Source organism: Ctenopharyngodon idella, chromosome 20 (assembly GCF_019924925.1).
Source record: "Ctenopharyngodon idella isolate HZGC_01 chromosome 20, HZGC01, whole genome shotgun sequence".
Classification (NCBI taxonomy): Eukaryota; Metazoa; Chordata; class Actinopteri; order Cypriniformes; family Xenocyprididae; genus Ctenopharyngodon; species Ctenopharyngodon idella.
Genome location: NC_067239.1, coordinates 18,310,141 through 18,323,097, shown reverse-complemented (window position 1 = coordinate 18,323,097; position 12,957 = coordinate 18,310,141). Strand labels below are relative to the sequence as shown.

The window sequence follows — 12,957 nt, the reverse complement described above, 5'->3', positions numbered from 1 at the left end:
TGATTCATTGTTTGTCTGCTGTATTGACATTGCCAGTTTGAGGTTTAGTTCAGACTCACTTTTTAAACATTGCATGGAATCAGTTTGAAACACTTCTTTTTGAACTTTATTTGTTTTCTTGAATCCCAAAAAGCATTTAATTACAGTCGTCACCATATCAAATAAAAACATTATTGCCTATGGATCATAAGACTCCATAATATCAGGTGCAATCTTTCAGATTGTACCCTTATGTATATTAAAATTTCAACCTTGTGTGATAATTCTGGGTAGTTTTTAGCAAATATTTTACATTATATATGTACTCAGTGCCCAAATTTCTTCAGGAAGCAAGCACGATAAAGCGAAGCGGGCGAGCTGTGAAAGGAAGCGATCTGACTCAAGACCTTAATGTTTGACACCAGAGGAGTCGCTTTGAGGTTCATATTACACGTGGAGGGAATGAGCAGAGAATCTGCGGCGCTGAGATAAGAGCTTGCGCTGCTGTGGACTGAGCAAGAAGGTGAGAGCCTCATTTCAAGTTAACATGCCTTTCTACTGAAGGAGAGATGAAGGGCAGAGTGGAAAGAAGGAGAGCTGGAGCGGCTCAGACTCGTCTCAGATCGTGAAGTTTCTGAGCCACACTTTCTAGTTCAGACTCGATGGCAGCCAGACTCTCAATCTCAGCATCCTGATGACAGAGGAGAGAAACATCAGGCCATTAGTGAATTTTAGAATAGTTTATGAACATTTATATTTATACTCTACCGTTCAAATGTTTGTGTCAGTAAGATTTTATTGGATTTTGAATGACGTCTGTTATGCTCACCACGGCTGCATTTTTTGATCAAAAATACAGTAAAAACAGTAATATTGTGAAATATTATTACAATGTAAAATAACCGTTTTCTGTTTTAATATATTTTTTAAAAAAAATTCATTTATTCCTGTGAAGGGAAAGCTGAATTTTCAGCATCATTACTCCAGTCATCAATCCTTCAGAAAATATTCTAATATGCTGATTTGGTACTCAAGAAACATATCTTATTATTATCGATGTTAGTTGTGCTGCTTAATATTTGTATGAAAACACATATACATTTACATGACATTTTTCAGGATATTTTGAAAAATATAAAGTTCAAAAGAACAACATTTGCAAAAAAAAAAAAAGTCAACGTTTTTACCGTCACTTTTGATAAATTTAATGCATTCTTGCCATGAATCATAAAATGATTCATTTCTTAGAAAAAAAAATCTGACCCTATTTGCAGAGCAACAAGGAATAGTTCACAAAAAAACTGATGATAATAGAGAATTAATTATACACAGTGTGATTTACTGTATATAATATATGATTTCGTGATGCCTAAATTAATTTGAAGCATTTAAAATGAGGTTAAAATGACATTTTTTCTGCTTTTTATTAATATTTTTTGTCGAGCACCCATCTTTGAGCATATTTTTGCTTTTGTCCTGATTTTGATGAAGATTCTTCAAAAAATTCTACTTTTGTGTTGCACAGAAAAAAAAATACTTTTTGGATTTTAACCTTCGAGAAAATGTCAACTATTGTCATACCCCTGTCTTCCTGCTGCCGCTGCCCTCTTCATCTCTTTTGTCCTGTGGTTCAGTTCGTGCCATGAGCTGCAGCTCCTGCTCCTCTGGGCTCCTCCACAGCTCCCCCTCTTGATCTTCTCTCTCCTTAGAGTGGTGTGGCGCTTCCCAGTGCTCATCTAGTTTTGGGCTTGCCTCTACTCTCTTGTGGGACAGTTTGCTCACGTGACTCCAGCGCTTCACTCCAACCTCTCTCCTCTTCTTCTCCTCTTCTTCCTGCTCTTCTTTTGAATGTGTTCTCTCTGTTTCAGCTCCCTTGTGCTCCTCTCTGTCCTCCAAGATGGATTGTTTTACATTGGGATTTGCTATGAGATCAACTGTGGCTGTTGCCCCTTCAAGATAAAAAAAGAACAAAGTTATGATTATTATATATATCTTCTCTATCTCTCTTTAACTCTATTCTCTCTTATTACACACACACACACACGTTTACTTTTGTGCAGCATCAGCAAAAGCAGCACTCTTCTAAATGAAACGCTCTCACTTGCCAGCTCGCTGCTCACTGCTTGATGCCTCTTATCCTGAAAAATAAACCCTCATCCTGCTCTTCTATCTGTATTAATGAGCACAGTTTCCCAAATCATTGTTTCTATTAACAAATACAGTAAAGCAAAGTCACCCAAAATGTTTGGCATTTTTCACCAAGTTCCTCTGAGATCTGAGGGCCACTTTTAACAAGCTGCAGGCAGCTGGCTGATCGGGGCACTCTCCAACATCAATTATTGAATCGATTCAGCGGGCGACAGCGCAGCGTGGATTTCATTTCATAGATGGAGGCACTGTCACACTGGCCTGTTCATGGAGCGCAGCTAAATTCCCCAATCAATCTTCATTTACCACCCCTCCCTCCTGACTCCTCTTTTTAACCTTTTCCTGTTGTAGACACAATCTCCTGCTGTTATTCCGAACCTCTTCAGCAAAATGAGTTGTGCCTGTTATATGAATTATCCCCAGACACCCCTGTTACTCACACTCACACTTTTCAAAAAGTAGTGATTATGTTGCTATTGATTGAATATAAAGGAGGGTGGCAAATCCTTAGTACTCGCTCATTATATAAATTTTGAACAAAAAAGTTACAGTGTACCATTAATGGCCAAATAACAATTGTAAATATGCTAAATAATGTCTCAATTGTGAGATGAAAAGCCACAAAGTGGAGAAAAAACACCAAAAGTGATGACTTTTGACTAGGGCTAGGTAAAAATATTGATTTTCTGTTGTTATAACTCATTTAATTATCATTATTTATTATAATTTTACAATATTTTATTTTCATAAAACATTAGCAAATTTTTAATTAATGTTTTTGTAATATATATACAGAAATCATAGAGTCATAAATTCTATATTGAATATGATCAAAAGACAAAATAATGGCAAAAAAAAAACTTTCTATCGAGTTAATCGCAACACGAAACAAATATCTAATGCCACCAATGTCCGATTCCTGAACAAATTATTCTGATAAGCTGTTTTTTAGTGAATCAAAAACATACAGTGTAACCAATGAAGTCAGATTAATGAAACAAATGACTCTGAGTCAGTTCTTTTAATGAATATTTCAGGATTAGTTACTGGTTTGAAATAGTCTAAAACCCTGTGTTATTTACAACATTAACAGAGAGAAATGTTCTTTCATTTTTCATAGCAAAGTGGACATGACATAGCTGAAATACCCCCAGATAAATCAGAAATGTCTCAAATCGAATCGGATTCAGAAATCGAAGTGAATTGGGAGTGTGAATCGGAATTAAAATGGGAAATCTAGTAGCATCAGTCTTCAGTTGGTGCTGCGGAACAGATGATATTTCTCTCTCTATCTCTCATTGTGGCAGTATTGATGACACACATTCAAGCATTATTCATCTATCAACTGTACATCTGCAGTGGCTTGTTTCCAGGTATCGAGCCATCACAAGCTTCTCGGCAGGAGGGCCCTGACTTTGAGAGGCCCCCCGAGCACTTGCCCCATCGGGACGGTCTATAATGTGTCCTTGCACCTAATCTAGATTGTTGCTTGTTATATCATATCATAATGAATGATGTTCTAAACGCAAATATAAACTCAGAAAGTAGCACATATGGCATCCCACATATCACATTCATCATTACCCTCTTTATGGCGAGCCGGATCGTTTTCCTCCTCCTCCTTTTCCAAGCTGGAGAGTTTCTTCTCCTCCTGTTTCTCCTCATCCCTTATTGTGGCCTGTGACTCTCTTTTCTTCTCTGGGTTTATAGAGTTGGAGATGTGATTGCTAGGACTCTCGTCTTCTTCACGCTCCTCTTCCTCAGCAATCTGGTTCCGTTTTTTAGACTCCCGCTCTGTCTCCTCACTCTCCCTGGAGCTCTCCTCTCCTGCTCCTCTCTTCTCTGCATCGTCTTCTGGTTTCTCCAAGGCAACCAACATTGACTGATCATCTGTTGGATGGCAAATGGTTATGTTGAGGTTAAGTGCTCGTTTGTGTATCAATAAAATAAAATAATAAAATAAAAAAATAAATTAAAAAATAAATTAAATTATATTAAAATTATGCGTTTTATTGTATTATTCATACTTGTTTCCTGCAAGATAGATAGATCTAGATAGATTATGTTTTGTTTACTTTCAGGTCAAAGCCTTCAGATTTGTTTAATCTATAATGAATTCTGCTACAGTGCCTTTTCATGAAAGTGCAAGGCTGTGGAACAGACTGTTTAAATGGTTTTTTTTTGGATCAATCTTTCTGACCTCAGCAGTGCAGTACTTGCAAAAACACAAATAGATGGTGTGTTCAAAACATGTTAACCTTGTGTCCACTGACTGCTTACCTCCCTGAATAAGTAGACTGACATTGCTTAATATGAGTTGAGTCAAATGTATTTGTAATGCATGCAATCATAGAAATAGATGACACGATTTTCAAGGTCAGCACTTTTGAATGAGATCAAATGAGGTGCACAACAAAGTACACTGACAACCCACTCACAAACTAAGGCATAGATTAAAACACAATCAGTGTTTATTTGATTCTGACACAGAGCACAGAATGATATTTAGCCCCCACACACTTGTGCCCACAGACTTGAGTGCTGACATACCCTGGGTGGGCATAAGAAATTTTTCAAGCTCCATACCACTGTTAGTGTGCATTTGCACTAGTAAGAAACCACGCCCACTACAAGAGACAGATGTGCCCTCTGCCCTGATTCTGTCAGAATGCTGCTAAGTGCAGCACTATAGAGCAGAACACAGTGATTCACACTAAAATATCCTTCAAGAGCACTGGATGACTGTCTTCTGTCCTTTGAAGTGTGAAAATCAATGCAAAATCAAAGAAGCATTTTCATGTGGTTGTTTTCTTTTATTCTGAGATTAGAACAATCTCAGTCTTTTCTCTTTCATATGCAGAAAGTATGAATAAGTGTGCATATAAAAAAGTAAAATAATAATAAACGGAAAAAAGATTTAACAGATTAGTATAGGGTCATGTATCATGGCAATTAAGAAGTGAATTAATCTCACCTGCAGTTTTCTTCGTGTCTTTAGGGAGGCTGGTCACATGATAAGGTGCGTCTCCTGGGTGTTTCTGTGCTCTCTCACTGGCTCCTGAGAAGCGGTTTGGTAGGGACACAATCACAAGTAGACATAGCAGTTTCTTGGCAATAAAAAATAAACTATGGATTCTCTTTCAGAGTTCATCAACAGTGTTATATTTCTCCACTCTACATTTCAAATGACTTAATTCTGCCAAAAAAGCCATTAGCACCCGACTGTCATTCTGCTGCTATTAGCATTTCTCTACAGGAAACAGAGTTAGATCGTGCTGTCTCAATCAAGCATCTGCCTCTTACCTTCCACAGCGATATCTTGCATCTCTCTGAGAAAGTTTCGGTGACGCAGGATGCTCACAAGCCTGTCATCTGCAAAATACACAGAAGACCACACACACAGCTCCTACATTTTTAGCAGTCAGCACTTTACTTTATTTTTACATTATTTGCGTTAATTGCCCTGAAATGTACTGCCTTCTCTTGAGCAGCACTATTAATCATCAGGCCTGGTGAGACAGAGAGAGAGAAAGTGAAAGCAATAAAGAGGGGGAGAGGTGAGATTTTTGTTGAATTAACGTTGAGTCAAGCTTTTCCCTTTCTGCTGACCGACTAAGAGTGCATGCAGAGTCGGCTGCTCACTCCGTGGCAATGCTATTCACTCTACTCCATACTTTCTCTCTTAAAATGTCTCTTGTCTCATTTCTCTGCCAGGCTTATTCACAATCTGTTAAATTTATGGTAGAAAACTGGCAGCTGTAGCTGACAGAATATTAAAAGTACAGAGTTGACGTAAAATGGACAAGTAATGCTTTAAAGCATGTCTTTAATACAATTTTAATACACTAACTTATTTGAACTATTTCTGTTTGTTACCGTATCAATAGTAAAACAGTGGGTTTAAGCAGGAAATCTTGGGAATGCCCATTTTTCTATGAATAATAAAGTGATTCATATTTTATACTTATATTATTTTTTAAAAATGAGAAATTATAATTGTAATAGTATTTTGCAATAAATTATGTACTTGTTAGATATCAAATTCAACAAATTATAAGGTTTTAAATTATAAGGTGAATTATACTCATAAATTTTACCTCTAAAAGCAATACATTTGGTAACACTTTATTTTAAGGTGAGGTAGTTACATGTTACGACGTGTACTTACTATAGTAATAACAGTAAATCATGTATAATTATCTAAGTAACTAACCCTAACTGTAGCTCTATAGAAAGTACATGTAGTTAATTCATATTACTCAGTACTTATTTGAGAAAGTACAATGTAACCATGTCACTTTAAAATAGAGTGCAACTATGCATTTTGTACAATATTTTTCAGTAAAATAAATTAAGTAAAATTATATCTCATGATAATTTTGTGTATTTACTGTATTTAGTAAGGTAAATTACAGTTAACTGTTTTTAGTATAAGTTTTACATTGTTTTTCTGTTAAAAATACAAACATTTTTACACACTATAAACTCTAACGCTCAAAATATTTAATTGGTTTGAGTAGGACAAACTTAAATTAAACAAATTTGTTCAGTCAAATTAACTTTTATGAGTATTTAGCACTTTCTTTTTCTTTCAAGTTCACAGAACTGATATCTTTTAAGGAAACTGAACTGTTTCATTGTTTTGAGTTTTATGAACTTATTTCTTTTAATTTAGACAAACTAAATTTAAACTGAAACTTGCAGGGATTTCTATTTCCCAGCATGCTTGGCCCATGGCACTCAAAAGGGAGAGTAAATGCTAAAATTAAGTGTTATATAATGTTTTTTGTGCAAGATTAATGTTAAGTGGGAGATTTAGTAGTGATTAATGTTTTATTATGCTAATTTAGAAGAGTTTCTGTTAATGTGGGTTTTTGGAGAGTTACCATAGGTGGCAAGTGGTGCATGCGGCTTGGTTTGAGAACATGTATGTTAAATGCTTTATATTGCTGTACTCATTCAGCAAGTGCTATACCATGCTATTATTAACATGTTAGCAAATCAGCAAGTTAGCATTTTCTTAATTAGCTTGTTATAGCTAGCTATGTTTACACTAATAAAAATGTTCACATTGAGGTTACATGAAAATTTTAAGTTAAATGTATGAATTAGTGTACTCAAACATTTCAAGAACAATTAAAATGTATGAGTACAAAATAAAAAATCTGCCAGTTCTGCTTACCTAAATTTTGAATTTCTTAACTTAAAAATTTTGAGGCAACTGATTGCCCCAAATATTTTGAGTTTTGCCAACTTATTTATGAAATTCTCCACTTATCTGTCCTCCTCTCTCTCGTTCTGTCAATCTCTGTCCTTCACCGTTTCTTTGTCCTAGACTCATTGTGTAAGCCTCTCACAGAGTGTTTGATTTCACTGTTGTAAGCGTTATCTCAGTAACAATACCTGCCTTGTTAATAGAATGATTGATTTTCCAACTATTAAAGTATCAAAGAAAAAGACCCTGCAATGTGACTGAACAGTGTACGGCAAAGCTTCGCACTATGACAGCTAAAGTCCTTAATTACTTTTGCTCCATTAACTTTAGGAAATGTGCAGTCACAGCAGCAATGATAGCATATATTGATCATATCAGGAAGGTCACTGCAGATAAAAGGGTAGAGGTGCACCCAAGTGCAGCTACATGTATGGAAATACTAGCAGTCCCGGTGTCACTTTTGCAGGCACTCACCAGAGCTGAGGGTTTCAAGGCAGTCCTGGGACACTGGGATGGAATGAGGCTTGGACAGAGCATCCGCAATTACTTCCACGATACACTTCATCACCTATACAAAGACAGAGAAAGGTTGGGATAGGAAACAGCATGACATTTTTAAGCTATTATGTCAACATTATATATATTTTATGTGTAAATTACAGTAAAAATATTGTGAAATATTAACATTTAAAACTACTGCTTCTGAAGAAAGTTCAAAAGAACAAATTACAAGTGAAATAGATTTTTTGTAACAATGTAAAAGTCTTTACTGTCACTTTGATGGTAGTGTGTATATATGGACTCTACACATTCATGAGATCAATGTGACAGAGGACATACAGTAGCAGCAGCATGACAATAATATCTCAAATCCTCCCATATCTAACCACCCTTACTGTCTTACATTTCACTTTCAATCAATGTCATTTCCTCCTCAGTGCTTTCATCCCCCCACTTGTCCCTGCGATTTGTTTGCCTCCACATTCCCCCAAAGTCAAACATTTCTCTGCTGTCAGGGAAAAACAGCTTCCCTCAGTAAGGCCAAAGTGTTGCTGAAATGGCATTATCATTTTACTGAGGAGAAGAGCATCTGTTTGCAACTTGACATTGGCAATGTCTTTTTCTACAAAATGTCAGATTTGTACACATTTCTTGATTTGCTAGCGACCTCTATCAAAACTGACCCAATCTTAAGGTGTTTTTCATTAGCAAGAACAAGAAAGAGGCATGTGACAATCTAATCTAAGTTAAACGAATGCAACCCAACTTCAATTTAAGTTTAAATTCGGTTAATCATAGTTTAAAAGCACAGTTTGCAGTCATCTGTAGTTGGCAAGCTCCTCTGAGTAAGCACACATGGCACCAGCTGTCACTATGCTGAAGTCGTGTTGTTGAGTCACTGTCTCACTTATGCTGCTTTCCTCCACACTTCCTGACAACATGGACTTGCTGCTGTCATTCTGTGCATCCTTATGTTCCTGTTTCTCAAAAGGCTGCTCAAAATACACATTAAAATAATACTGAAACTGAAATAGCATTTTGTTGGTGAAAACAATGTTTTATAAACTCGTACCTTCACATCCTTATCATCCATGTGACCTGGGGGGACAGGCACTGAGAAGACTAGAAGTAGAAAGAATGTTTTGATTAAAAAAAAAAAGCCTTAATGCTGTAAAATATGATTAGCACCAATTAGCAGAGACTTAACCCTGGGTTGACTTAACGTCTTTTAAAATGCCTGTTTTCATCTTTGGGTTAAGTAACTGTTATAGGCGAGTCGTTTAGCAACAGGCAACCAATCATAAACTGCCTCAGCGCTTATGTCATTAAATATTCATGTTCTTTGTCCAGTCCAGAAACTTTCACGCGCTGTGTGTAATCTGAGGGGAACCGTTAAAAATGTCGAACGACGATGCGAAACGCGTTAACGGACACTATTATTTTTGCTGTGTGTTTTATAGGTCTTAAAACAACCAGAGTGAACCTGCGTGGGGAGATTTACACAGATAAACAAGCCGTTATTAAAACTAGCTGTGTTGTATTTGTCCAATTAATGTTGCTGACTGTATTAATATGCAAATGAGAACGTTAACCCTGTGTTTACGGTGAGAAATATCGAAGAGGATTAATTACTAAACCCAGAATAAAATATTAACACTACGAAGCAAGATAAACCACGATTACGAGTACAAATGTAAAAAGTGAAAAGCCCATTCGCGTTCCTCACAAGTGTTTTATCCGCTGTCCTTGGTGCTGACAGAGATATACAACAGTTCACATGTACTATAAAATGTACAGAATCAACACATTATCCAAAATAACACTAAGTATTCCCACAACAAATTAATACGTTACGTGATCATTTATATATCTTGCACACTTACCAACATTCACCAGCACCACGAGACCAGCGCATCCTCGTGCGATCATTTTCGTAATGTGAAGTGCAGGCAACCGTTCTGCTTAAAGTGATGAACCGTCGTGCCAAAGCGAATGAATGTTAGTACTTTCCTGTCCTCGGAGTAAATGAAAACACTTCGTGATTTATGGATGCATTATGCGCATAAGGCGTCTGCTCTTATTTGTTTCGCCGGATCCACAGATCACAATGCCTCAGTGTCACTACTCACAACCGCAGCGATGCCGCCTTTATATAGAAGACTTGATGAAGAGGAAATGACATCAGTATGAAATACAGCTGCTTAGTTCACCATCTATTAAATGATAAAGAAAAAGGTTAATAATAATTTTGCTTGCATATAGGCTCTTATACACGCATTAGCTAGATAGATACCTAATGATAAATGATAAAGAGAAAGTTAATAATAATAAAAAAAGAAAAAAGATAATCGCTTTGAAATCATGATTTCCACTAAGTAGCCTACAGTAAAATATTAAAGGAAAATAAATTCAACTTGCGGTCATTTGGTTCAAACTGAATGACAGGCTGAGATAAAGCTATACTGTATTGTTTTGCATGAATCTTTGTGCAGAATACTAAACATAAGTCGGTCAGTAGTGCCTGCCATTCAAAACAGAAAGTAATTCAATTAGGGACAGCATTAAACATTGGCATATACAGTAAATGATGGACCTCAGGGGAACCATATGTGATTACCCCACCAACTAATTTATTGAGCAAAGTAAAGAAGTATTAGAAAGAGAGTGGCAGGGGGTGAAAGAGAGTGAATGTGAGCAGAAAGCAGATTATTAGATGCAGGATCAATTCACATGCAGATCTGACAAAACATTTCTGCTTAATTGTTTGTTTGCCACTTATCCTTTTATGTTTTCATAGGTTTCTTTGATGGAAATATGCTTTGTTTATTGCAATACTTGTTAAATGTCCTTGTAGCTCATGAAAACTGTTTATCAGCCAAGCCATTCACTGTACATCTCAACAAGCCATTTAGGCTTGATTTATCATATTGTACATAGATGACAGAGAATGCATGACTCTACCATACTGGGCTCTGATAATGTGCACATTAGAGGCAGCCATGTTTTTTCCCTGTTTCCCTGTTTATCCCTGCTGGGTAAAATTATGTTGAGTGAAACATATACATTGCTGAAAAGCAAAACACTTTAGGCAGCAGACATGTCGACCATTGATTTGTAATGAGAACATAATGCTATTTCTCTATTCTGGACACACTAAAATTGGATGAAAATCGAACAGTCGGTTGGAGTACGAGTATGTGCATGTGATGGATTGCATCTAATGGCCCTCAGAGATGAAGCAAAGTATTGTTTCCTGTTTATGAAATGGACAAAAAACAAACTAAATGTAATGTCAACTAGTGGAGTTTTCCAATAGTTTTTCCAAGTATTTAATCAAGTTATATTAAAATGAATAAATTGTACATTTGTCATAGCTGTAGAAATATATTAAAACTGTGCAGTGCTGTTTCTCAGCCGCATGGACGATTTATTTTTTTTAATGTACCCGGCTGAACAAGAGACTAAACGAGCAATTTGCTGTTTTGTTGTTTCATTTCAAACAGATTGGCCATAACAAGTTACATAAGCATAGGTTAACTACTTTCTGAGAAAAGCCCAGAGGATATCATACTTACATGGAACTAAATGTTTCACTCATCTAACAAAACTCAGTGTTGTGAAAGTCATAAATTTTTTTTTTTTTTTTTTAAATAAATGCTTGTTTTCATACAATTATTTCTGATTATGAAAATACAATTTAACCATGATGGAAAAAAGTTTTTAGAGCTGGGTTAAACCAATTATTTGTTTATTTTAATTGTATTCAATAAATAAATAATTGCAACTCACAATATATTTTACTTCTGAGAGAAAACAATCCCCACCAGCCTTTCCTCATGTTCTGACACATGTTCATTATTGATACTGATCAAGGCCATGATAAGTGCAGCAGGTATCAGTACAGGAGAGTATGTACATGACACAGATAAGTCTCAAAAACCTTTTAAATATTGGTCTTCTTAAACATTTCTTTGTCTTTTAAAAAGCAAATCTGCTAGACACTGTCTAGACAACGTCACATTAGGACAGCAAAGAAAATATCTCTCTTCCTTTTTTGATTAAGTAAACTAAGCTAAGATTTGACAAATGTAGATGAAATCAAAACATGAATATATTTATTAAGGACATAAATGTGAAGAAACCACCATGTAGCGGCTGGACAGATCAGACACACAATTATTTGTTATATTTTATAAATAATCCACTTGAGAGTCGTAAGACTCCCCCTCAAGACCGTAACAAACAAAGGTCCAAGAAGGGTCCTGAGAAGTCTGGCCTCCTACTGATCATTATCAATTTTTTCCCCCCTTCTGACACTAGCCAGAGATATTCCAGGTGGGGGAAGATGGCCACATGCAGCAGCACAGACCATAGGAGAAACAAACATAAAACAGACTTCTTTCCATTAATTCATAGACAAACCTTTCTATGAATGAACATGCATATCCACAGGACATTGTGTGTATTATTACCATTTTGTAGTATTTTGTATTGTATACTGTTTTATGGATGCCTTATAATAGAACTATTAGATAATGTAACTTTATTGGTATCATGCCTAATATCAAAATAATCCTCGCTTAAAGCTGCTGTCCATAACTTTTTTTGGTTAAAAATGATCCAAAATAAATTGAGCAAGTACATAACCAGCCATTGTTCAAAACTATCTCCTTACCTTAGCCTGATTCACAACGGTAAGCTTGTAATAATGTTTTATAATAAAATCCGTTGGTTTTTTGTGGGAAATTCGAGCATGCAGCCATTCGTCTTTGCGTCATTACGTCATGTCTGTTTACATAAAGAAGGAGTCCTAGCTAGTAGGCTATATCACGTGTGAGGATGCTACTAGTAGCGGATCATTTATAGCGTTTTCTCACAGCAGCTGCAATAATTAAACTTATCATTTTGATGGCAGATTATAATCCAGAAAGGTCCAAATGACAATCATCAGTGACAACTGGAGATTCACCGGTAGTCAAAAGCAAAAGACTTCGGACTGCACAGTGGCTACAGAAATTGAAATCTACAGGTAACGCTAATACACACTAAATACATGCAATGCTGATGTTGTTAACATTAACAATTTGAGAACAAATTATAACAATAATAATAAT

General features: G+C 36.0%; 1 protein-coding gene across 1 annotated transcript; it reads right to left on the bottom strand.

Annotated features, from left to right (window-relative positions):
- Positions 1-83: 83 nt before the first annotated feature.
- Positions 84-9,994, bottom strand: chga (chromogranin A). Its single transcript, XM_051874565.1, has 8 exons — positions 9,727-9,994; positions 8,916-8,965; positions 7,817-7,910; positions 5,431-5,499; positions 5,102-5,185; positions 3,712-4,017; positions 1,561-1,928; positions 84-670 (listed from the first exon to the last, which is right to left on the bottom strand). Exons 1-8 carry the CDS (start codon positions 9,770-9,772, stop codon positions 587-589), a joined length of 1,101 nt encoding a protein of 366 aa, XP_051730525.1. The 5' UTR covers positions 9,773-9,994; the 3' UTR covers positions 84-586.
- Between the last annotated feature and the right edge of the window lie 2,963 nt (positions 9,995-12,957).

Coding starts and splice junctions, on each gene's coding strand:
- chga (XM_051874565.1), bottom strand. CDS start 9,772: ATGATCGCACGAGGATGCGCTGGTCTCGTGGTGCTGGTGAATGTTG. Junction 4,018..5,101: donor AGACACGAAGAAAACTGCAG/GTGAGATTAATT, acceptor GCCATCCAACAG/ATGATCAGTCAATGTTGGTT. Junction 1,929..3,711: donor TCCGGCTCGCCATAAAGAGG/GTAATGATGAAT, acceptor TTTATCTTGAAG/GGGCAACAGCCACAGTTGAT.